General features: G+C 38.4%; 3 protein-coding genes across 6 annotated transcripts in view; 1 reads left to right on the top strand and 2 right to left on the bottom strand.

The window, feature by feature from the left end:
* The window catches only part of LOC137258257 (cyclin-D1-binding protein 1 homolog), a 32331-nt gene extending 31460 nt beyond the window's left edge, over positions 1-871 (bottom strand). Inside the window, exon 1 of the mRNA XM_067795865.1 lies at positions 780-871. Within this exon, the coding sequence (XP_067651966.1) occupies positions 780-858 (79 nt within the window). The 5' untranslated portion in view covers positions 859-871. The remainder of the gene's footprint in view (positions 1-779) is intronic.
* Positions 872-965: 94 nt separating this feature from the next.
* LOC137258124 (programmed cell death protein 5-like) lies at positions 966-6096 on the top strand. Its single transcript, XM_067795687.1, has 5 exons — positions 966-1269; positions 2897-3008; positions 3802-3893; positions 4257-4328; positions 4731-6096. The coding sequence occupies exons 1-5, from the start codon at positions 1204-1206 to the stop codon at positions 4776-4778; spliced, it is 390 nt and encodes a 129-aa protein (XP_067651788.1). The 5' UTR covers positions 966-1203; the 3' UTR covers positions 4779-6096.
* Positions 6097-11243: 5147 nt separating this feature from the next.
* LOC137258394 (dentin matrix acidic phosphoprotein 1-like) overlaps positions 11244-25586 on the bottom strand; it is a 34067-nt gene continuing 19724 nt past the window's right edge. For 2 of the 4 annotated variants that reach the window (XM_067796057.1, XM_067796058.1), the window contains exons 4-9: positions 21420-21543; positions 20444-20578; positions 17532-17683; positions 13078-13126; positions 12638-12680; positions 11244-12373 (exon numbers count right to left, since the gene is read on the bottom strand). In XM_067796057.1, the coding sequence (XP_067652158.1) occupies positions 11730-12373; positions 12638-12680; positions 13078-13126; positions 17532-17683; positions 20444-20578; positions 21420-21543 (1147 nt within the window). In that variant the 3' untranslated portion in view covers positions 11244-11729. Of the gene's footprint in view, positions 12374-12637; positions 12681-13077; positions 13127-14492; positions 16899-17531; positions 17684-20443; positions 20579-21419; positions 21544-23003; positions 23061-25586 lie in introns of those variants that run through there. The other 2 variants (XM_067796056.1, XM_067796055.1) reach the window with 2 other exon arrangements.

Raw genomic sequence — 25586 nt, 5'->3', positions numbered from 1 at the left:
ATACACTCAATACACTAAATATGGACCTGTTCTTGTTTCATAATCTAAATATTGAGTGCCTTCACTACTAGTCATGTTTTGGGATAGAATGCAGTTTAGTGGGCGGAGCACCCTTTACGATCCTTAGGGTTAGGGTTTGGGATTACGGTTAGGTACCCTTTATGATCCTTAGGGTTAGGGTTAATGCACCCTTTACAATCCTTAGGGTTAGGGTTTGGCACCTTTTATGATCCTTAGGGTTAGGGCTTACGGTTATGGTCAGGTACCCTTGCCGATCTTGAGGGAGCGCTAATTATTCTGAAAAAGTGTGCCCGGTCGGTAAAGTTCAGTACACCCATATTTTGGCATGCAGTTTCCAAACCGATCAAATCAGCCACGGGTAAGAGTTTTGCCCGTACCCACTGCTCCCAACAAAAACCCAAATTACAATCTGACATGCATACGTCACCCTAAATATGCATTCAGTGAACTAGAACAGGTATTAAAAACAATCAATAAACTAATTTCAGTGTTGGAATAATATTCTGGGAAAGGGCTCCCCTGTTGCAAATTTACTAGGTAAAAAGATGGCGGGGGTACGGTCTGAGCTCTTTCCGAATGATCTTCTACTCGTCGACCATACACTCTTTCTTACCTATGATACACCACAGTTGCACAACTAAGAGTAACCTAACGAAGAATATATCCATCAGCATGGGAGCTATCTACAAAGCAACTATACCAACATTTCTCATCAGAATCGAAAAAGGAATTCACATGAATGGTAAACACATGACAACCTCTTATTTGCGACAATACAAGCTGTAAATTATCAACTAAGTTCCTCATGACGTTCGCATGCGCTCCCTTTTCCGCCATTGTTGTTTACACCGGAAGTCTTGAAGGGGCGTAAACTCTACACATTACTTTTTCTATTACAGAACGTTGGTAGGCGATACCTTTCAGCGGTATTGTGATCTAATTTCACAAAAAGTAAATTCCAAAATAACGAAATAGCATTATTTGTGTTGTTGGATCTTGATAAGCCTCAGAATTAAATTGGAGGAATCATATGAGATAATTCATCACACATTTTATTATTTGTTTGGATTGTAAAGGTTCTGTGGCAATTGTCCCAAACTTGCATTTCGCTGTAATAAAATATGGAATTGGTTGTTCCGCAGATCAAGTTTTCAACTTTGTTTGATCGCTTATTCTAGAATCATGGCTGACGACGATTTGGAAGCAATCCGTGCTCGCCGCATGGCCCAGCTTCAGCAACAGTATGGGGTAGGTACATTCATGTATTTTTTAGCATCTGATGTTAACACACCCGGAATAAAATGTGAAAGAAAATACCGCGTGAAAAGCCATTCAATCTCCTGAAAACAACAATTCAAAAGCCAGTTAACAAAAATCATCTTGCCTAACACAGTTGCTAAGTATATTGTAGTGGAGAATCGGGCGGATTCCAACGGTCAAGTTCAGCCTGACTTGGAATGATCGACTCTCTCTTAAGTTTCTATCAGTTATGCATAAAGTATACTGAGCATCTTGTGTTGGATACTCGGACTGTGCACTGCACAATACATAGAGAAAAGTACAACCAGTCTCATTACATACGAATTATTGGAAAAGCAATGGTATCTGCCTGACCGAAACCATACAAAAGTCATGATTTTGTGAGTGAGTGGGTGAGTTTAGTTTTAAACCACACTTGTCAATGTTCCAGCTATATTGGGGTGATCTTAGTTCAGCTAGCTAAACTAGGGTGATCTGTGAATTATCGGATCTGGTCCAGACAATCCAGGGATCAACAACATGAACATCAATCTATGTAATTGGGATTTGATGTCATGTGTCTGTCTAGTCAGCGAATCTGACCACCGATCCCATTATTTGCCTGTTACAACAAGCATAGGTTACTGAAGATCATTTCTAACTAGATCTTCACAGGTATATTTCATAAGTTATCAGACATAGTGTAGCATTTTATTTAGACTTACCTCAAGAATACAGCAACACAAACTATAAAGACACACCATGATACACTTTTATGTAATTGTAGGTGATGAGGATTAGGGTTAGATTAAGTGAGGTTAACCAAACCCTAATGTCCTCATGAGAAGTTGTTGTGCTGTATTCTAAAGATGCTCCTTTGTTTATTACCCATGTCTTACCTGCATAAAAGTGTCAAAATAGTGTATTTTTGATATTTTTTGTAATTAAAATGAGACATGAGTAGAGCCATGTGTCAGTTAGCCCCGACAGAGTGTTGTTAATTCAAGTCATCAACACCATCACTTTTCTGTTTGTTTTCTGCCTTGAATTTTTCATAGTATTAATTTGGCATGTTAGAAGAAAAAGTACATTTTGCTATCCTCCATGTTTAGTGTAATAAAGTACACTTTGGGCCTGAACTATTATAACATGTATTATAAGTTGTAGAATGAATGAAATCATGTGTTTGTTATTAATGATAAAGAAGTTCTATCACAACCTGACCTAACTGAGAGGTCATCAGTTATCCAATCAAATCAATGGATAGTCAGTTGTCGTTGTGGCCCAAGTCAATGCGCTACAAGACTCATATGACATACGATGTATGTATGCAACTACCCATACACTGACCATGTTGACCACATGGGTGATAAAATACAGAAAGATATTTGTCACCAGCTCATTATAAATGATTTTTATTTGGACTTTCTGCAAATAAATGTGTATTCAGGAGTACTGTGCTTTCCTGATGCACTTTCCAAGAATAATTACTGGTAACACTGTGGTGTCTGGAACATGCTCTCAAGATTGCATTGTTTGTAAGTGGCATTCTTAGCAGACACTTTCTCTTGGGACTAGGATTGCCATTGCAGTTCATGGGTACACATTATATCAATGTGCCTCTTGTGCTTTCTAGGGATCTGGTGGTGGGCCCTCTGAAGAAGAGCAACAGCAGGCTCAGAAACAGGCTCAGGATATGAAGAACTCCATCCTCAGTCAGGTGTTGGACCAGTCTGCCAGGACAAGATGTGAGTGCAGGGTCTTTACACTTCTTAGTCATATTTCTGTAATTTATGCCGAAAAGAATATGGTTAATACAATCTGTATCATGCATATACAATCAGGTTGTTTTGTCGTGTAACAGTGACTATTACTGAAATATGTTTTAATTTGGGCACCTTTCATCAGCATCAGTGGATTTATTTTGGTTTTTGGAGTAGCTTAATCATTGACAGGACTATTATAGGAAGTACAGTGATGATTGCAGTGAATTGAACTTGAAGGTCATGACAGTGGGGTCTACAACATTTACTGAACTCCAGTATCAACTTAACAGTACAACAGTGATGGCTAAAAGAGTTAACATTTCTTCTTGTTTATTCAGTAATAATTTAATTGTATTGTATTTATTATATTGGGAGTAAGTTAGGTTTTGTATTGATTTCAGTAATATCCCAATAGAATCATGGGATGTGTAATGGGTTATAGATAACCTCTTGATAGAAAGCTGCAGGTTTACTTCATGGCTGATGTTTAGGTATTAATGTATATAAAGAACATCTTGGGTGTGTTTAAAGCATTCACTTTTTGAGCCAAAAGACTGGGATTGTTTCATCACATAGGTTAAATGTGTGATGGCCCTTTTTATGTCCTCTCCATTCACTCAAGTAGAGAGCTGCCATATTAATATCTATGACTATAGTTCATTCTGGACCCAGTTTGGTGTCATTCACTGACAGCAGGGAAATGTTTGTAAATGTTTGTAACTTGCTGTTTGACAGCTACCAGTATTGTTCCATCACACTCATGTTTGTATTGTAGTAAACACAATAGCTGTGGCGAAACCTGAGAAGGCACAGATGGTAGAGAACCTCCTTGTGCAGATGACACGTACTGGACAGATACAGACAAAGGTAACCAGTGATTCTGTATTAATTTAATAATTAACGTGTCGGTGGTAACAAAGGTAATCCTTGAATGATAACAGTGTCAGTTATTGTACTGGATTCTTGTGATTATAGATAATGGGGCCTAGATTTTCGTAGCTCTCCGAGCGCTAAGGTAGTTGTAAGTTAATGTTTATGTCGGGCTTTTATCTTACCGCTAGGAGAGCTTACAAAATCTAGGTCCTGGTTTTTACTCTATATTTGATTATTTTCTGAATTTTAATGTTTATCATAACTGAGTTATAAATGTGTATGCATTCTGTTGTTCCCCTCTGTGACATTGCTGGAATATTTCCATACTGTGTGTTTGATATGTATGTTATTTTCCAGCTCGATGAACATCAACTGATTGGTCTCCTGGAGAAAGTGAGTGAACAGACTCAGAAGAAGACAACAGTCAAGGTGAGGAGTCTTTCTTACCTAGAGACCCGTGCATGTGGAATACAGACATTTATATCCAACAGGTTATTGTTAAATATTGTGTCAGGACATTGTGTCAGTTCATTGAGCTGCATGATGGGTAGGAAATAGAAGAATTTTGATATCGATCTTCAGCAACCCATGCTTATCGTAAGAGGTGACTACTGGGATCAGATGTCATCGGTTCCCAATTTTGCTGATTGATGCTCATGCTGTTGATCACTGGATTGTCTGATCCAGACGTGATTATTTACAAAGCTCATATTCCTGGAATATTGCTGAGTGCCGCATAGAACTAAACTCACTCACTTGATGACTCAAATTGGCATTGCCACCCCTTGTAAAAAATCACTGCTGTTAACTGCTTGTTTTCCTCTATTGCAGTTTGACCGGCGAAGATGTCAGATGGATGATTCAGATGATGACATGTAACTGGAAGAGCTGTGCTAAGTTGAGAAGATTGTAACACTGACCCAGAGCACGCAAGGTGGGACCTCATCTGTGTTCAGGCAGCAAACCACCTGTGATATTCACAGGGCGTTCTGATTGGACAGTTGACATAACCCCTGGAAACTGCCCAGTGTTTCTCTGTCTCCCATTGGCCAATAAAAATATCCATGGTAAACACATGTGAATTATGCAATGATAATGGTTGGATTAGTATTGAATATACTTGAGCTCTGTCCCTGTTATATTGTATGAGGTTCTCCAGCAGTTTTAATAGATCAGCTTGCATTATTTGAAAAGTGTGAAAGAGTCATCATTTTCTAAGGCGATGTTAAGAAACGTCCATTGTCATGGACCTTGTAATTTATTTCTTGTCATGAATAAGTCCTTTTGTTAATGATACCATTCCGCATCACTTGTGGATGAGTCCTTTGCCATCATGTATCCAGCAGTGCCATATTGTCTAATTGCTTATCCAAAACCAATCTGTAGCTTGTATCTGAGAATGCAAATGTACAATATGCAGTTTCTTTATACCTAACAAACCTAAACACTTGTTTCACTGAGAGGGAAACCACAGAGAGAGTGTCCAGATTACATCACAGTGTATATTATACCACTGCTTCCCTAATATAAGTCAGCATAGTCTCCACACAAGTCTATGCAAATTGTCTTCATGCTATCAACCACTGTTTTGTGTGGACCTGATTTGGTTATGAGCAAGTCATTGTAATGTAAAACAACATTCACCATGGTTACCTGCTTTATCTTTCTTCACACTTTCCATCTGTTCGTAAATGCTAATTTTCTCAATTTGTCCAAAATTTAAATTGATTATGAAGTGTATATGGTGTATGTTGAACATTTTTTATTTGTCCATGCATGATACATGTACTTTACAGCATTAAAGGGACATGCCTTGTATACCCTGATAAGAGAAATAAACCAGTACTCGTCGTTATGGGAGTTGTCACCAGCCAAGCAGTAGAAGTGTTTGCCCATCTCAACAAAGACCTGGGTTTTATTCCCCATATGTGGTACCCACCGATGCTGTTCCTTTCATTCTATTGCTGGAATTTTTTTAAAAGTGGATTTAAAGACATACTCCCACATTCAAATAAAGCTTTTAATCTGCTTAACTATTTTAAATAACATGAGTGTTACAGATCTCTGAATGCCAGTAGTCTACCCATGTAAATCAATCTATCCATGTAATTTACATGCAGTGTATGTGTGCCATTTCATTGTTCTATATTGTTTGATGAAGATATTCAGCCCTAATAAATATTCTTTGTCATAAGCATTGTAATGGTTCCATTTTTCCAAAGAACATCAAGTGTCTCTGTACAGTGTGGATAAGTGAGATCTTTGAGAAGTACAGAGAACTGCAGAAGTCAGACATTACTGAGGGTTCAAGGTTAGCATTGGTCCCTTAGCCCATGTCAGTCTTAAGATACGACCAAGTGAATCGGATGCCCAGACTTGGTTTATGTCATGGATCATTTGTCAGTTTCATTCAGGGCGGTATCCGAGTGGTTAAAGCATCTGCCTGTCATGCTGAAGACCCAGATTCAATTTCCCACATGGGTACAATGTGTGAAGCCCCATTTGGGTGTCTTTCACCATGATGGTGCTATAATATTGCTAATATCAGCATAAACCAAAACCATACTAATTCAATCGAAATTTCATTCAAAGGATTGTCCGGTCCAGACTCAAACATTTTCCAGGCAGGAATATTGCAGTGTCACATCAAGTAATAATAAAACAAACTGAAGCAACAGACTGTGGAGCAGAGCTGGAAAGTGTAGACTGAATCAACCAGAGAAGATAACCCTCATGCTTATTTAGAAAGTGTAATCCCAAATGTAACATGTTTCACCATGCTTCTGTGTAACCAGGGAAGTGACTCGGTTACACCAGTTGCATATATCTTGCTGACGAGTTTGTGGAAGCAAAGTTAATGGGCAAACTTGGACCAAGGGGAGGCCAGGCTGCACTATGACATTTAAGTATAGTGTCAGAGTTATTTCCCTTTGATGTTGGATGGAGACAAGCAAGATTGGTTGTTCTTTGGAAGGTAAAACACAGCAGAGTAACCATGTAGACTGGGAAAGGTTTCTCTTCTAATGTGGCAATTTCACAGTGGCAATTATCTTGACTTGATAAATTATTCACATTCTACCTGCCTGGATTGTCATGTAGAATAGGCTGAAAGAAAGCTCATTTAACATGAAGAGACAGATCTGGTTCATTTGACTGGTCTCTGATAAACTGTGATATCACTTATTGTTACAAGTATTTGAATTTTCTATGTGGCTTTCATCAGTATCTTGTATATGCCAAATACTGCTAGATAGACAAATAATGGAAGAAAATCTTCAATTATATCAGTTCTTTATTATTGAAGTATAAAAATACTTGCCATGACATACAAAGAGCAATGGCTGCTTTCTCTGTATAACATTGTGTACATGTTAAATCAATATAAAACATTCATGAAAAAAATCCAGAACTACTTCATAGTGATAATTTTAATGTTTGTTTTTCAAACCATGAGAAGAATTGTGACAATATTTATGGACATACAACTTCTTTTATTCTGTGAAGATTGAAGTTTTGACATAGATTTTAATGTCGTTATTAAGCCATGATGCTTGCTAATTTGCTTGATAACGACATTAGAATCTTTGTCGAAATGTTGTCTTCACAGAATGAAAGTTGTATATCCATAAATATTGTCGTAATTCATCAACACAACTTCATAAATGCCCATCAAAGGAAACCTTGACAATACTGATTTTGGGGATGGATATTTTTAACAAACTGGTTCTATTTCACCTACCAAAGTAATTCCAGTTCAAAAGTCACTCCATGGCTAAAGTAATGCTGGTGCAGGTTTAGCTTTGAACTCATTACAGGAAAAGATTATGGATAACAACTTCTTGAATTTATTTCTCATTACTTTTCAGGGCTTGTTCTAGCTACTCAGTGTCACAGAGTCATATTTTGAACAAATATATTTTCCTGAGGAACCACAACATGCACTGCATGTCTTGCAGAGACAGCAGGACCAAAAACAAGAAACTCCCAGGAGTGAGCACTGGTGAAGCTACCAAAGGCTGTCACAACTCTCCACAACCAGTGTGTTCCTAATTTCACATCATCAAAGGGCTGTGGGGTCGCCAAGCGGTTAAGGCATTTGCTCATCATGCCAAGGACCAGACTTCAGTTTCCCACGTGCTCAATGTGTAATGTGCCTATTTCTGGTGTCCCCTGCTGTGATACTGCTGAGATATTGCTAAAAGCGGCGTAGAAACTAAACTCGCCAACTTCACATAATAAAGCTCTTCAAAGGTTCGGGTCTAAGACAATCAGTAAGCCTAAACAAGACTGCCTAAGAGGGAGGGGTAATGTGAAACTTTCTCCATCGCTGACGACTGGTCCTCATCCATGAAAGGATGTCAGTACAATACCATGAAGAGACCAACAACATCAAGGTGCCGCTACAACCTTGGAGTGCTGTGCTGAGTCAGAGGTCATGAGTGAGAACCAACAAGTCCACCACAGGTTTGTGGTGAATGCATGGTAAGGTCTTATGTTGTATGTTGGTTAACAAGAGTTTCCAACAAAAAGAAAAGTGTAATTAGAACTTGTTTCAATAATTTCAATTTTCCATTGCCCTGTTCTAACACTAACACCAATGGAAAAAAAACTTTTTGGAAAGAAATAGTCTGTGATATTTATGGAAAGACAAACAACAATCAATTATCTTTCATCATTCTTTCACATCTATCTTAATTGATCAGATTAGAGTGGTTACTCTTTTGAAATTGTTTTCATAATTATTGGCAAACAAGGATAGGTTGGACCGGTGCAGGGAATGCATTTACAAGGAGTAGGCAGTGCAAGGCAATGAGTGAATCCATTTGGTTTGTGAATGGTAGAGCAGATGGAGGCTAGTGCATGTGCAGTGTATAACAATAAAATTGATTCAGCACGTAGCTGCACATGGTTTGCTCTCATGGTCGATCAAACACTTGATCGTAGACAACCTCAGACCCCTTTGCTCACAATGGCAAGCACCACTGGGCGTCCCTCACATATGCTACATGTCAGGTCAGTGCTGAAGTTATCCTCGTTTGCCAGTAGAAACATTACTTATCCCAAAATTAAAATCAAAAACCAACTGAGAGTACCAATAGCTCTTCCAATTACAGGTGCTTCAACTGCCATGTATATATGTCTTCAACAACAGTGCAGACTACAGCTTATACTCAATGGTACTCGAACACGACATCCATGATGTAATTGTTATCACAGCTGATGCTTAATAATATGTAAATGAGGTTATATTTGATTAGATACATAAACAATAGCTGAAAATGTTTGGGGCAAGTTGATATACAGTGGAAAGAACGAGTACATATCACAGATGTTGATAAATGACATCAAATGTAGAAAGAGAGCATCGTTGTTCAGATTTCACCCAATATCTGCACCCATGCACCCATTGGTAGAATCCAATGGTTAAGCTCTCCACTAGAGGCAGGGTGGTGGGGGTAGCTTAGTGGTTAAAGCGTTCCCTCGTCACGCCAAAGGCATGTGTTCAATTCATCACACGGGTACAATGTGTGAAGCCCTTTTCTGGTGTTGTCTGCTGTGAAGTTGCTGGAGTGTTGCTAAAAGCGGCATAAAACCAAACTCTTTAACACACTCTACTGGAGGCCACAGTTTGATTTAAAAAATGGGTGGAACATATAAAGTCTATTTTTTATGTCTTCTGCAGTGATATGACTGATTGTGGTTGAAATAATTTCTACTGACCTACTTTTCACTCAAAGCTAACACACACAATTGATGGTGAATTAATCATAAACTGGCTTCAAGATTGGTGTCAGAAAGTGCATGCAATTTTAACATTTTTGTGTATATTTTTTCTGGAAACTAAAACACTGTATAGCCAAATATAACACATGCAAAATTAGATAGCCCCAAGAAAATGAAATCACCCTACTACATTCTACTAACCTTCTTCTTGTGATTTAACAAACATAGAACTACTGAGGGAAAATTCAACACCATAAGTATGGCCTGTAAATATTTCTGTGATACGTAAGTATGTATCAACCAAGTCTTGGAGCCTGACCGACCTGTCATGATAGCCATCCCCTAAGCACGGGTTCATTTGCTTGCAGAAGACCAATTCTTAGCTAGATCTTCCCTGATCATGGTGTCTACTGCCAACGTGTGTTTAAGCAGCATTATAAACTCATTAACAAAAGTTTAGCAACATCCAAATCTTGAATGTTGTAAACTCCAGAAATGTTATCTAGTTAGTAATGTCTGGTAAGACCTGGCATGTCATATTGTACAAAGACACCAAATTGGCCAAATTTTAATTTAAGTGCATCCTGTGAGCTACACTGCACATGATATAACGGACCATGGGTACCACTGGAATCCAATCTTTAAACGATTGACGTCACAACTGCTTACTGTCATAAAAATACACCACATCACAAGGTTGTAACACAATGGGGCGTCACAGGGGAATTACAGAAAATGCCATTGGAATGCTGACAGCCGGGATGAGCTTACGACAGGTTGCTAGACATTTTCCGGTCCCCCACAGAACCATTTCATGTCTCCAGTCATGTCAGGCACAAAATGAAACAGTGACAGACCTCGGAAAACAACACCATGTGAAGATTGTTATCTCATGACATCATCACATCGCAACGGATTTGCCAGTGCACCATGTCTTGCTGAAAGTCCTCAGCGGAATAGAGGAACATGACTGGATCCACTGCTCATCTGTAATCATCTCTGTTCTGCTTGGCCCCATGCCTCTTGTTCGTACATGTGAATTTCACTGACTCACCCCTCTCGCTTTGTAGTGCACAGGCTTTCGATTTCGTACTGACATCACAACTGTTTGATTCAGATTTGTGATTGAAAATGGTCAAAGTGATAATATCCTCATTTCTTTCTGTTTAGTGGACTGTTTCATTGGGCGTTGCTAAACTTTTGTTACTTTTGTTAGTACTTGATCACCTTCTAGTGAAGGAATATGCCAAGATGCCTCTAACATATAAAGCATGTAACATAATGACTGTATACAGAGTCAACTTACAGCCTTTTTTCTGATTACTTGGTTAACTTACAGCCTTTTTTCTGATTACTTGGTTTAAGGATTTTAGAAAAATAAATTTTAGGTCAATAGAGAGGGTATAAAGTTAATACAGTGTATAAGGATGTTATTTGCATACCAAGTATATCATACATGTATATGCAGGTACAGCATGCCAGCTGAGGAGTCTGTGGCATTACCTTTCTCTCTGTTTCAAGGGAATATTTCAAAGGTATCATTTGCTTTTTTTTCCTCTATTTTTTCACTTTCTTTCTTTTTTATCGGGTTGGCAGCATACTGGTATAATGGCAAAAATATATATGCAAAAACAATTTATTTTCCACACTTCCTTCACATCTGGGGGTCCGCGAATCCATAAACTAAGTAAAATAAAATAGGCATAATGGAAGACCCGAATCACCTGAACGTTGGACCCCACATGAGATTCCAACAGCAATTTCTATACAGATGGAAGCTGCTTTAAAAGGATGATCAAGGATTGGTCTGTGTGGTTGTCGGGTATTTATTATTGCTCACACTGTTTCACATTATAGGCCTCGATTTTCGAAGCTAACTTAGAGCTAAGATGGTTGTAAGTTAATGTTCAGGTATGGCACTTAAGACTATCTTAGCACCAAGAGAGTTTTGAAAATCTAGGGCCTGATCCTCTGTAATGAAAATAGTGGATCTTGCTCATGGATCTACACTAAGAGACAGTGATCCTCCTGATCGTTCACTGTCTGAAACACACTGTTTTCGAGTTGATGTACTGCTGATGTCATACATCGGATGACACATTGGACTCAGCTGTCTATAATCTGGTTTTCTTCCTCCTGCTGAACCTTTTCTGTATTTTCTTCAGAGTCTTTCACTTCCTCTCCCTTCTCCACACCTTCCTCTACCTCTTCCGTACTCCCATCATCACCTTCATCTACTCCCTGTCCATCAACACCCTGACCATCTGACTTCTCTTGGTCAGCCACTTCCTGGCCAGTCTGAGCCTCACTCTGATCCACTTCCTGTGTCTCTGTCTTCACAACCTCCGTGGAATCTGTTTCTCCTACAGTGTTGTTATGATTTTCATCAGTATTCCTTGTTTCATCATGGTTGATCTCTTTTTCTAAATTGGCACTGTCGCCATGGTTACCTTCTGCTTCACAAGAATCACCATGGTTACCTTTTGTTTCACCAGAATCACCATGGTTACTTTCTGCCTCAGCAGCATCACCATGGTTACCATTAGTTTCAGCAACATCACCATGGTTACCATTAGTCTCAACCGCTCCTTCTGTGACAAAAGTGCCACCACGGTTTCCATCCTCAGATTTTTCGCCCTGCGGTGCTGGGCATTGATGAGACTCAGTTTCAGGCACCCATTCAGCTGGGTGTGGACTCCTGTTATCTGCAACAGAGTCTCCCCTCTGGCTGGTTCCTACTGACCCCTGGCCTGAAAGAAAGAATGCATAGATGTATATAAATAAACACTCAAACTCACACAACCAAATAAACTTTAGCTGATGTAGCTGATGTGATACTGAAATCAGTAACTAAGTAGGTCTCTTCATGTATAAAGCATTCTTCTTAACATTACAAATGGACACTTGACTGGGCAGTCACTGAGGTGGGTGAACGTTAACTTGGCTGTCTCTTCTTGCTGACATAACAAACATTGATCTGCATGGGTTGGAAAGTGAGCACAGATTCAGCCTACCTTGTATGTGGATGTCTGGGTGGCCATCTTTGTGTTTCACACTCTGGAATATAACATCAGAGCTTCATTTATATGAACTGACCAATTCTTGACCAAGTCTATGCATCAGGGCTTTCTAAAATTCTTCCTGTTAGTAGGCAAATGCTGGTGGGCAGCATATATAGATCCTGTGTCTTAAAAAGGAATGTAAGCCTCGGCAGTGAAGAATTAAAGACAAACCACTTCTGACAAAGCTGTCATCACTTATCCTTCATTTGAATTGGCTGGTCAAAGTTCAGTCTGGGCTAACAAAGTGCAACTTGAAATTGACTGTTTGTAAGAAAGATTTCTTGAAACAGAGAAGACAAATATCCCCCCTCGAGATTTGTTCTTGTCTGTCAACCCCCCTATCCTTCTTACATGTTGGAGAATTTCCATTTTCTGTTTAACTTAACGCTTACCTTCATGTAACTATGGTCCAAGCTTGTCTTTGGTGCCTTAGGGATTGGACTGAAAATACATTAGCATCAACAAGTCACTCTAATTTGTATACATGTGTTAGAAATATTACCCTTTCTACTGAAAAATAATATACTTGAATATAACTATGACAAAATGATGATATATATATGATAATAAGGTATTAATTGAAAAGTGTCAACATGACATATTATAAAAAGGAACAACCAAACATTGAATATCAAGAAAGGGGACAACTCTTAAAATACAACAAGGGAGAAAACTTACCAAGGAAACAGGCAGGAGTGACAGACAGCAGCAAGTGGGAGAGTAGATGAATGAAGACACTGATGTAGAAGAATGCCATTTTCCTACTGAAGGTTTCACCATGAAGAACACATGACAGACAACACATAGTGACAAGTTTTGGAACAGAATGAGGATATTTTGATGAAATGAATAAAAATGATATCTTTGTTCATTGCTTCATGAGGCAATATGTCTCCTTATTCACATACAAAATTTTAAATGTATCGATGAGGAGTCGTTCCATAAAAGTAGGATAATATTTTGATGAAATTAATGAAAAATATCTTGTCCATTCCTTGATAAGGTAACCTGTCTCTTTATTCTCATGCAGAAGTGGAAGTAAATTGGGTGTAGTCATTCCAGTAAGCAATATGAATCGTGTCTGAATGTGATACAATACTCCATATTTCTCTGGCCATCTGACGAAATAATCCTGTTGTGCAATTTTTGCTAGTCAATAGTCATCAACTAGTATGACTATCCTCTGTCCAAAGATAACACGGGTTAGCCCTGTGATATTGAAAACAGTCAACATTTATTAGACTAAAGTTGTCTACTGATAGGCAGACAATTGTAATATAGCAATACAACTCCTTCAACAGTATGTGAGTTCTGATCCAGAAACTGAAGACAACGATTAGAGTCAAAGAACTGGTTGAGCACTTTCTGCAGTACAGAATGTACCATTACATGTGTATTCCGAATTTGGCTCAGGTACATTTCTACTTGCTGAAAGTGAGTAAGTGAGCAGGGTTTTACACCACCTTTTGCAATATTGAAGCAACATCCGACAAGGAGTACCAGAAATGTTCTTCAAAGAATGTAGCCATGGAATCAAACTCGGGTCTTCAGGGTGCTTTAACCACTAGGCCATCCCACAGCTCTTCTGCATGCAGAAAGCTACCTGTCATGGGTTCCCAACTGCGCAGATCGATGCTCATGGTGTTGATCACTGGACTGTCTGGTCCAGACTCGATTATTTACAGACCACCGCCATATAGCTGGAATATTGCTGAGTGCACTACACTCTACACTCACTCACTCACTCACTCACTATGATAGCCATATAAACATGATGGTTAAAAAATCTGTTTAAACAACACACCAATGAACTTTTATTATTTATTTTCCCTTTTTTCAGTAGTTCAAGTATGAAAAATAGAATATATGGTGGTGATTATGATGATATGAAGCAACAAAGGAAAAAAAAGATCGAGCATCTGAAATACAAAAATAGGTTCAATTTCTTCCTCTTCAAGTAATTCTTAGTGTAAAAGTCGCATAATGCATTCAATCTGTATTTCTGACCTCAGTAAGAATATAGAAAGATAGTGTTCAATGCAGCTCCTCCTGATATGCAATCAACAGCAAATGTCAGGTTAAAAAACTAGCAATGAATTCCTTCATCCTAAATTATGATAATCATAAGAACACTGGCACCTTCAGAGCAGTTTATGGAACCAAAAATGCATTTTTTCAATTTATTAGTTTTCAGACAAAAGATAGCTTAGATATGTGTAAAAATCTTGTAGTCTGTACTGAACAAAACTGGAGGATATAACTATATTATAATGCTTATTAATACCTTACTCCACAAAACATAACACAAATATAATACAACTTGTAGAGGTAGAAGTAGCACCAGGGAGCAGTGTCAACATTCAACAGAATGTAAAATACACTGCTTTACCAAATATTTGAACATACAAAAATACAAAAAATGTCAAATTGATTGCCTGGAAAAATCACTTAAGTAAAAACATGTCATATACACCTTTCACAATATTTCAAGAAATAATGATTGCCCGCTTATATCATCTACAAATAAATACTGAAAATGAAAATTGTTTAAGTGTTCCGCAGCTTCCTTTATGATCATCTTTGAAAATGAAACAAATCTCCATGCCAGCAGGGGTCAGTACTGCTGAAAGTCATATGACCGCCTTTGAGAACAAAACATGGTACCCCTGTACTGACAACATCTGATACGAACTCTGACGACAGTTACACGTGACTGGGTTTTGCGCCACAACAAATCAGTCAATGTAAAATAGATTGCCTGGAAAAATCACTTAAGTAAAAACATGTCATATACACCTTTCACAATATTTCAAGAAATAATGATTGCCCGCTTATATCATCTACAAATAAATACTGAAAATGAAAATTGTTTAAGTGTTCCGCAGCTTCCTTTATGATCATCTTTGAAAATGAAATAAATCTCCATGCCAGCAGGGGTCAGTACTGCTGAAAGTCATATGACTGCCTTTGAGAACAAAACATGGTACCCCTGTACTGACAACATCTGATACGAACTCTGACGACAGTTACACGTGACTGGGTTTTGCGCCACAACAAATCAGTCAATGTAAAATAGATTGCCTGGAAAAATCACTTAAGTAAAAACATGTCATATACACCTTTCACAATATTTCAAGAAATAATGATTGCACGCATATTACATCTACAAATAAATACTGAAAAATAAAAATTGTTTAAGTGTTCCGCAGCTTCCTTTTTGATCATCTTTGAAAATGAAACAATCTCCATTCCAGCAGGGGTCACAAATGCTGAAAGTCACATGACCCTCTTTGAGAGCAAAACGTGGTACCCCTGTACTGACAACATCTGATACGAACTCTGACGACAGTTACACGTGACTGGGTTTTGCGCCACAACAAATCGACTGCTGGGTTTCCTTATAGGAAACTGCTGTATTGGTAAGACTTGACGGTTGGTCTTTTTCTTCTTCACTAGTGGTTGACAACATTCACCCTTGTGCACGTAATTACTTCCCGTGACCTTGCCCTTCCTGATGTTGTCGTAAGGATCAAAAGGCAGAATAGTGTAACTGCCATGGCCAGGCGTTATATGGATCTTGTGTGAGGAGGACTCACGGGCTGGGGGTGTATCATCGAGGTTATCATCGATGCCGTAATTGTTGGGAGAATGTGTCACCATGTCCAGCATGCACTTGTCCTTGTTGGTACTCAGTTGGTGCTTCAGGATATCCACGATACCTAAATCTTGTTCTGAAGGTGAAGCTGGTTTGTGCTGACGTCGGATCTCGACACGACTGACTGGACGATCTATGTAGGAAGCGTCAAACTCTCTTGAAATCTCCCCATGACTTTCTGCATCAATGCCTCTTAGTTCCACTTTCATAAGTTCCGAAATATCTGGTTCTTCTTCCAGATCTTTTGGTCCTTCCTCCATGTCTTTTGGTTCTTCCTCCAGCTCCAACAACTGATTATCCTGTAAGTCTTCCTCTCTCTGTACATCAGCTTGGATCCCAGACTCAGGGCTGTCAGCACGGTATTCTGGTGACTTGCTCTTGGTTCGGGATAAAATGCCTGCCTCTGGGACCTGCTTCATGACAGCTGCGTCACTGCGAGGGGAGACACCCTGTCCCGAGTCTGGTGTCTCCAGGGACTGATCAACATGAGTAGGGGTGGTGTCTTGAGTATGGGATAAAGTAGATACCCCTTCCTCAAACAGGTTAGCTGATTGAACCCTGAGGATAAGATGCACAAACAGTCAGTTGTGTTTAACGCCACTGTGAACAACCTGTGAACTAGCCTTAAGTAAGTAGAAGGGTCGTGATGCACTGTGCATCCTCAAAGTGATTGCTAATTGCTAATATTTAGAGTACTATAAGACTGATGGTAGGTGAGTGTATTTGGGTTAACACCCTTCTGAACAGTATTTCAGTCCTTGAACCACCTCTCAGATTAGTGCAGAAAGACAGAGAAGCAATGAAGGTTTTAGATATTTGGCAATACCTATGAAATATGAGTATGAAAGATGAAAAATAAAGTATAATTATAATGTGTAAATCTTGATTCTTGCAGTGCTGACAAACCAGGGATCATATTCTAAGATTCGAACCCAGTTCCTGACACATCAAAATCTAACCACTAAATGAAACAATGGCACATTCAACACTGGGCCATGAACACCACCAAGAAGATGACGACAATGATGATGATGATAATGATGATGATGATGATGATGATGATGATGATGATAAGGATGATGATGATGATGAGGAGGAGGAGGAGGAGGAGGAGGAGAGACGAGTACAGTACGAGTATGTATGGTCTGACTTGACTTCCCCTGTGTACATCTGGTTCCACTGGGTACTCACTGTGTCTTGCGAGACTTGTCTCTCAGCACCTGTCTGGCTTCTGAAAGGTCCTTGAGCTGCTGAAGCTCATCATCGTTGATCTCATACTTCGGCCTCAGTTTGATTCCTGATCCACTCATCATGTACATCTTGTCCACACGATGTCGCAGGATCTGACAAAGAGACAAATCATCAGTAGATTCACAGAATCTCAGTGGTTCCAATGAGTGTGAGTGAGTGAGTGAGTGAGTGAGTGAGTGAGTGAGTGAGTGAGTGAGTGAATCTGTGTGTTTAGTTTTACGCCGCACTCAGCATATTACAGCTATGTGATGGTAGTCTGTAAATATTTGAGTCTGGACCAGACAATTCAGTGATCAACAGCATGAGCATCAATCGGCACAATTGGGAACCAATGACATGTCAACTAAGTCAGTGAGCCTGACCAGCCGATTCCGTTAGTCGCTTCTTACTACAAGCATAGTCGCCTTTTATAACAAGCATAGATTGCTGAAGACCTATTCTATTCCGGACCTACACAGGTCAGAGGAGGGATGCATATGGATGATGCTCACACTCTCTGTGCAAGTGAGTGAATAAGTGAGTGAACTTAGTTTTACACTGCACTTAGCAATATTCCAGCCATACGGTGGTGGTCTGTATATAGCTGAGTCTGGACCAGACAATCCAATGATCAACATCATAAGTATTAATTTAAGCAGTTGGGATAGTCTATGTGCAAGGACCCAACAGAGATCAGCATAACTATCAAGAAAAGACACTAAAGAAAAAATAGTATTAACACTCGGGTTAGTTTGTGTGCCACACCTTGCAATTTTCCAAGTATATGATGGCTGTCTGTAAATAATCGAGTAAGCTACAAACCAGGGATTGACATCATGAGCATCGAGCTATGCACTAGAAGTATAATGACATTCATCTATCAAGTCAGTGAGCCTGACCACCAGATCCCTTTGTCACCTATAACAGATTCCTGATGACCAATTCTAACCAGAATCTTGAAGGATATATTAAACACTGGGTGACCGATAAGTTATTTTCATATTGTTATTGACAGTATCCAAACCATATTAAGTGGAAATAGGAAATATTTTATAGGAACAGTCTACTCTCTTTTTACAGCACCTTTAAACACTTTCCAGGTTGCTTGAGCACATATGCTTGATCTAAATCTCAAATTTGAAAAACAAAAACAGCATCAAACAGATGGTAACAAAATGACAGGAAACGTGTCTAGATAAAACATAATGAAAACAATTACTATGAATTAGTAGGAGTGTGAGACTGTTTGGGCCTTCTTTTGTCCTCTGTTTTCATTCTGCTTCAATACTATCCAACTGTCAGTAAAACATGGGTTGTCACTCAGGGGAGCTTTGTGCTAGCATAAGACATAAGAGGAGTGTCTCACAACCATTCATATATCAAAAACAAAACATAAATGTCTCAGCAGTCTACGGCGTAAATTCCATATATCTCAAAATGAGAACTGAATGAAGATTTGAAAACAATGAATAAATGCAGCATACATATTTTGAATTCTTAAACACACCAACAATCTCATAAAAAGGGTTGAAGATTTGAAAAGATTCTATTTTAGAGAATATAAAAGCAAGATATACAGGAATAATGGTATAAATTACTTTATATATATAAAATTTGAATTGCTTTCATTTTCTCTCGTGTCTTTAACGCTAGATTTCACTGTGAGGACAAACTGAAAAAACAAAATGTAATTTAATTTAATTCTGACATTGTACTCACCCCCAGTCTGACATATGTTTGTATACACACAGCAATATTAGTTTCTGTGCTGATAAGACCTGACACATGTTATTGTGCTCCCAGAACATATTGGTCATGTGCGTGTCACCAGATTAATGGATTAACAGATTAACAGGTTACTACGATTAACACAGACCCACAGCCAACACACACTGAAGGGGTCAAGCTAGCAGAGATCATAGCAGGACCACTGTCTTAACTCATTTATTAGTGTTTGTTGTCAAACGCCTCAGTAACATTCCAGCTGTCATGTAAACAATGAAGTCTGGACCAGATTATCCAGTGATCAATACTGTGACCAACAATCCAGGCAGTCAGGGTACTATGACATGCATGCAACCAAATTACTGAGTCTCACCATCTGGGATCCTTAAGTTTGGCATGGGTTACTAGTGAAAGTGAGTTTTTATGCAACTTTAAGTAATATTCATGGCAGGGTACACACCAGAAACGGGCTTCACACATTGTACAAATGTTGAGAAACAAACTCCAGTCATCAGCATGATGAGCGAACGCTTTAACCACTAGGCTACCCAAATGCCCCTATTTCTAGTCATTAGGGTGTGTCACATGTAATTTTCACAAGGTGAAACAAAAACTAGCACTTTTAGGCATAATAAGGAAACCCAAACTCTCGATATCTCCAGGGTTTTCATTCCAATGAATCTCCATAATATCCTGGATTCATCTTCAGATCAGCCCCATAATTTTATTACCTCCCTTTGCTGGTTCCACATTCTCACAGTAGCCAATCAGGTAAGCGGCCATTACAACTAAGCTTGCCAGTGTCAACAAACATAGCGGTCACAGCTACAAACATACAAACTGACAGGTCTGAAACTTTAACAAAATATATGCAAGAACTCCTTCTACCTCTTTCAGAGAATCTCTGCATGGTTTGTGGTGCCAAGTTTAAATGGTTAGATAATTTAAAAAGCAAAAGTGAGTTGCGATTAGTACACTTAACTTCCCCATGAAGACACCTGATTCGCTACAAAGCCAGCCAAGAGAGGTTATAAATTTATAGATGCCGTAGATGAATCTAGGGTATAGAGAGGTTCATCAGAACGTACACCCTGGAGATTCCAAGGACCAGGGTCCGGTAACCAATGAGACAAGCTTAACCTCCTCACCTCTGAGTTCCTTTTCATGCTGCGGCGATTGTGGAGTTCTGTCCACTCCTTCTCCAGACGAAGTGCCTGGTAGCTGGTGTTCCACCGGTCCTGGTTATCTAAGTCAAGGATTTTCTTCTCCACTCGGACGCCAGTCTGTAAGATAACCACACATAAATAGCATGGTAGTTAGGGGGAGGGAGTGAGTGAGCAAAAGAATAACATTTCTGAAAGATTGTTTGTGTGTGTTAGAATCCAAAATATAAACACTGCATTTATTCATCATTTTTGGCCAGTTTTCAGTTTCAGATATATGGAATTTAGCTCCATAGTCTACAGAGGCAATCATGTGTAGGAATGGTTGTCAAACACTGCTCTCATGCCAGCACTAAATCTCCTCTGATGTGACAACCCATTTGGCAAGTACTGAAGTAGAATGAAATATGAAGACAAAGGAAGGCCAAGTCACTCACACCTGTTATTCCATAGCAATGAATTCTATTTGTTTTCTTCTAAGTGATTTATTTTATATCCATCAACATAACCTAATTCTGAGTGAGTGTGTGAGTTTAGTTTTACACTGCTTTTAGCAATATTCCAGCAATATCATGGCTGGGGTCACCAGAAATGAGCTTGACACATTGTACCCATGTGGGGAATCGAATCCAGACATTCACTAGGCCGCCCTTCCATCTCTGTTGTTTTGGGTATGAAGAAGGAAGTGGTAGGTGGTCGTGGATGTCGATGCAACAATACAAAAACTCAAGAAAATCAGGTGACTGAACAACTGAATTCCTGGTGTGCTACAGGTAATGCAACAGACAGGTACTAAACTGAAACATTTCATTTTCTTTGGAACATCACCTGTGAGATCATAGACATGTGATATTTGTATCATGTTCTGTATAGATATATATTAACCATTAATCTTCTTGGTACCCTTTTCCCCATCACTTCGATGTTTTGACCAATTGCATGTTTTATATGTACTTCCTACCAGATGTTTGTCTCCCTTTGAAAGCACCCTTGGTGACTTGGTGGGTGTGCTGCTGTTGGCAACTGCCCGCTTTTTGCTTGCATATGATTGGCCAGTGTGTGCTGTTGAGACAGGTGATGAATTCCTGCAACCACAGATGATATTGTATCAAAGTATCAGAGCAGAATCATTCTAACCATTCTATAGAACAAAAACATAACAATGTCTTTTCTTATGTGACTTCATGAACAAGGTGGTAGATATGATATCTAGAAAAATAGGATAAAGTTTTATCTGGGGATGTGTTATGATAAATCTCATCTAAGGATAAAATGTGATGAATCTCATCTAAGGATAAAATGTAATGAAGTTCATCCAGGGATAAAACGTGATGAATCTCATCTGGCAATAAATTTTGGTAAGTGCTATCTGAGAATAAATTGTGGTAGGTGTTATCTGAGAATAAACTGTGATTAATCTCATCTGGGGATGAAATATGATTTATCCTCTATGGGATAACTCTTTCAAAAATTTCATTTGAGGATGAAAGAGATCCTGTGAATTCATCTGAGATGTAATTATCTTTTACACAATTAAACCACATCACAACTCTCATCTGTGATTAAACCATGGACTACCTGTCATCTGAAAAATCCCAACACATGGAACACATGTCAGGTATCATTTTATCTTAGACAAAGAAGGCCACACATCATCAAATCAATGTATCATATTCATATCATCTCACAAAATGAAATGTATGATATGGTGTCTGAAGACAAAATTCAAAACCTATAATTCTTAACTTAAAAATATCAGATAATTTTCAAGTTACGCACATAATGTCCATTGAACATCGATATTTTTCACTGATGTTATATTCTCTAACATCTCAGTACAGCTGGTTTCCTGGCTTATGTGGCAAGGCACCAAGAAATATCTTTTTACTCACAAACATAGGTTCTTTTGAGATAAATATAATTCATAACAAAATTCAAGTATCTTTCATATATTTCTTTGATCTTTTTTTTATAACAAACTTAAAGAGAGGTACACATTTTATATATATTTTTTAATGATAGGCAAGAAATGTTATTTCTTGTGTTATGGATCCGCTGGTCATATTATTACAAATAAGATAAACAAAAGCCATCAAAAGATTACATATATATCACCTCGGCTCACACATATTGGAAACAACATATCATCTGACAGTTCCTTGAAGTCCAGCTTGATGTTTTGGGGGGGTTAAATCCAAATCATTTCCTTGGAAATGATGAAAAGTATAAATGCCCAAAATCAGTGAATTGCAAAACAAAACATAATGTCTAGATCTGCATGAAAAATACAAAATTTCCTCACTTGAAAAATAACATCTAACTGTAAAGAATGAGTTTGGTTTTACACGACTATCAGCAATTCTAATGTTAAGATATATGGGAGCAAGACTTTGACTAAGCAAGGCAGTTAGTTTGACACTGAAAAACTGGCAGCTGTTCTCGAAGGCTTTAAATTGAATTACATAACAACATTTGTGTTAGAAAGCAGTGCTTTGAGCTCCTCAGGAAGAGTGAACTGGAAAACTAATGTCTTTGAAAAACTCACGTCATAGGGTTTTTGCCTTGACTAGTGATTTTGACCCCTCCTCCTACCTTTAGGTTTCTGAGAACAAAAATCTGTAAAACGTGAAATATAATTGGTCTGGCCTTAGATTACATTAAAACCCAATATGTTTCCTGATGCGTAAAATTGCCTGTCATTAAATGTGGCACAATGTATAAGGACAGGAGGTCTTATGTACAATAAGCTATATTGAATATGTTGAACTGGTATGTAAAATTGGACATGTCTTGAAACAGCTACATCTTTTGTTTATAGGTAACATAACAAAAGTGTCCAAGGTACATTTTTTGCCTTTAGATAAAACAAGGGTAGAACCTATATCTTTGATCTGGAGATAAAATAACAATAGTGTCTAAACTATATCTCTTGTCTTTAGACAACATAACAATAGTTAAGCCATATTTTTTCAGTATATTGATGCCATCAGTTTTCACTTGGATAAGACACACATGCTCGCAAAATAGAAATGGATAACAAATAGTTATAATGGTACCTACATGTTGATTATACAGTTAATGATATTTTAATCAGACTTTGATGTGGCAGTCTTTGAAGTGAAAGTTTGTATGTTCACAGTTCTGAGGAGTACCATGAGCATTGACACTTGGAAAAAATGTGACATGTCTTTGCCCATCTTTGGTATGCTCCTAACACAGAAGATTCTTGCAGATTCTTGTACAAGCCATGTGATCAACACCTACTGGATTATCTATCATTTTGGGGTTTGACAGAGCAAGCAATTTTAACAACCTTCTCAAAGACCATTGTGTCAGAGAACTCAGTTAGGGCTTAGTGGTCACTGTTTCAAACTCAAGATTGACCAGAAACACATGTTTTGCCACTTGAGTCTTAGTGTTTTGTCACTGAGCAGTAACGTGAAGGTTCTTGTTGACAAACAAGCTGCTGGTGAAGTTCCATCACATAAAATAGCAGACAAAAAATCAAAACAGTTGAGTTGAAATATATGCTGAACAAAAACGTGATGGCACAATAATAGAACATATATAGTTAAAGAAACTGATAAGGCCTGACCAATTTTATTTCTTCTTTTATGGATTTTTGCCCTCAGAAAACCTAAAGGCAGGTGAGAAAAAATGAAATTAAATAAATCACCAGTCAAAGCAAAAACCTACTTGAATTTTTCATCGGCACTGTTTTTCAAATTCAGACATGCGGAGGTGCTTGAAGCACTGATTTGTAACACAAATATTGTTTTATAATTCAGATTAAAGGCTCTGACATTAGATACCTGTGTTTTAGTGTCCAAGCATGTGTGTCTTAATATTTTTTTTTTTTTCGTATTCTTGAAAATATGACCAGCAGATCTGTAAAACAAGAAATAAAACTGGTCTGGCCTCAGATACATCAATCAAATAGTTGGCACTTAATACAAAACATGGTCAATATTGAATACATTGTTACAATCACCATATCACATGCAGTCCACCATTAATCTTTTGAAGTCAGATCCAGAGAAAGACATATAGTTAACGCACTGAATAACTGCCAAGATTTGTATACCAGTATGAAATATATTGTATGCCTCACTTGAAGCTCAACAGAAGAACAATGCACATGTGTTACAAGAGTTATTTTCCAGCTCCTTTACTCCGGCACAATGACATGATGTAAATCTCGTACTGACATGATCCAGCATTCCCTGATCACACCAGTAGTGAAAGGACTGTATTGACCGACAGGTTGACCATGTCAGGGACAATAACACTCACTGTGGGACACTTTCAGCTTGTTACTGGAGACACACTTCCTGACAATCTGGTCCAGGCTGTTTTCAAAGACAACACTCACTGACTTAATCTGCAATGATCTCCTGATTTCCCTCTCTTTGGTTTGGCTACGTTTATGACTGTGACTCTGGCGGAGATATTTCACACCAAGGGGTGCCAGGAGATCGGAAGGGAAGGGAAAGGTGAGGTGGGGGGGTGGGGGGATGGGGGGGAGAGTTCAGGTGAGATATGGGGATTGAGGGTAGGCACAAAGCTATAGTCTGTATCGATCTGCTCTCTTGACAAGACTTTTTTGACATTCAGTCTTGAGATCTGACCACGGCCTTTTTGTAACAACAAACCAACAACCAACTTTTATTTCATTTTGATGTTTAGCTTTTGTTATATATTTTTCTTAATTTGTCTGCCAGCTTGCAGTAGAAAACTATGAACATACCACAACCGTACTTTGGTAGTGTGCCAACACTAAATAGTTTAAATAGATTCAGCTTTGATGTTGTCAAGGTATACAACCCAACATGCAAACAAAGTCTAGTTAAATAAAATAAGCACATTTTTTTTTAACGAAACAATACCAATTTTAAACAACTCACAAAACTATGTAAGCCGAGTTCAAGAAAACACTTAGTGTTGTGTGACAGACAAATCACAGTGATCTTTGGATTGGTGAAATTGCTTTCCAAGATGACTGCAACACTACACTTTGTCACAATACACACCAGTCAAAGGAATGTTGCAATACGATACATGAAAATTACACGACTGTAAGACAGCCATAACATAATTAGTAGAGGCAATAAAACTTACAATAGCCTGA

Source organism: Haliotis asinina, chromosome 12 (genome assembly GCF_037392515.1).
Source record: "Haliotis asinina isolate JCU_RB_2024 chromosome 12, JCU_Hal_asi_v2, whole genome shotgun sequence".
NCBI classification, from domain to species: Eukaryota; Metazoa; Mollusca; class Gastropoda; order Lepetellida; family Haliotidae; genus Haliotis; species Haliotis asinina.
This window is presented reverse-complemented; position numbering and strand designations above follow the sequence as displayed.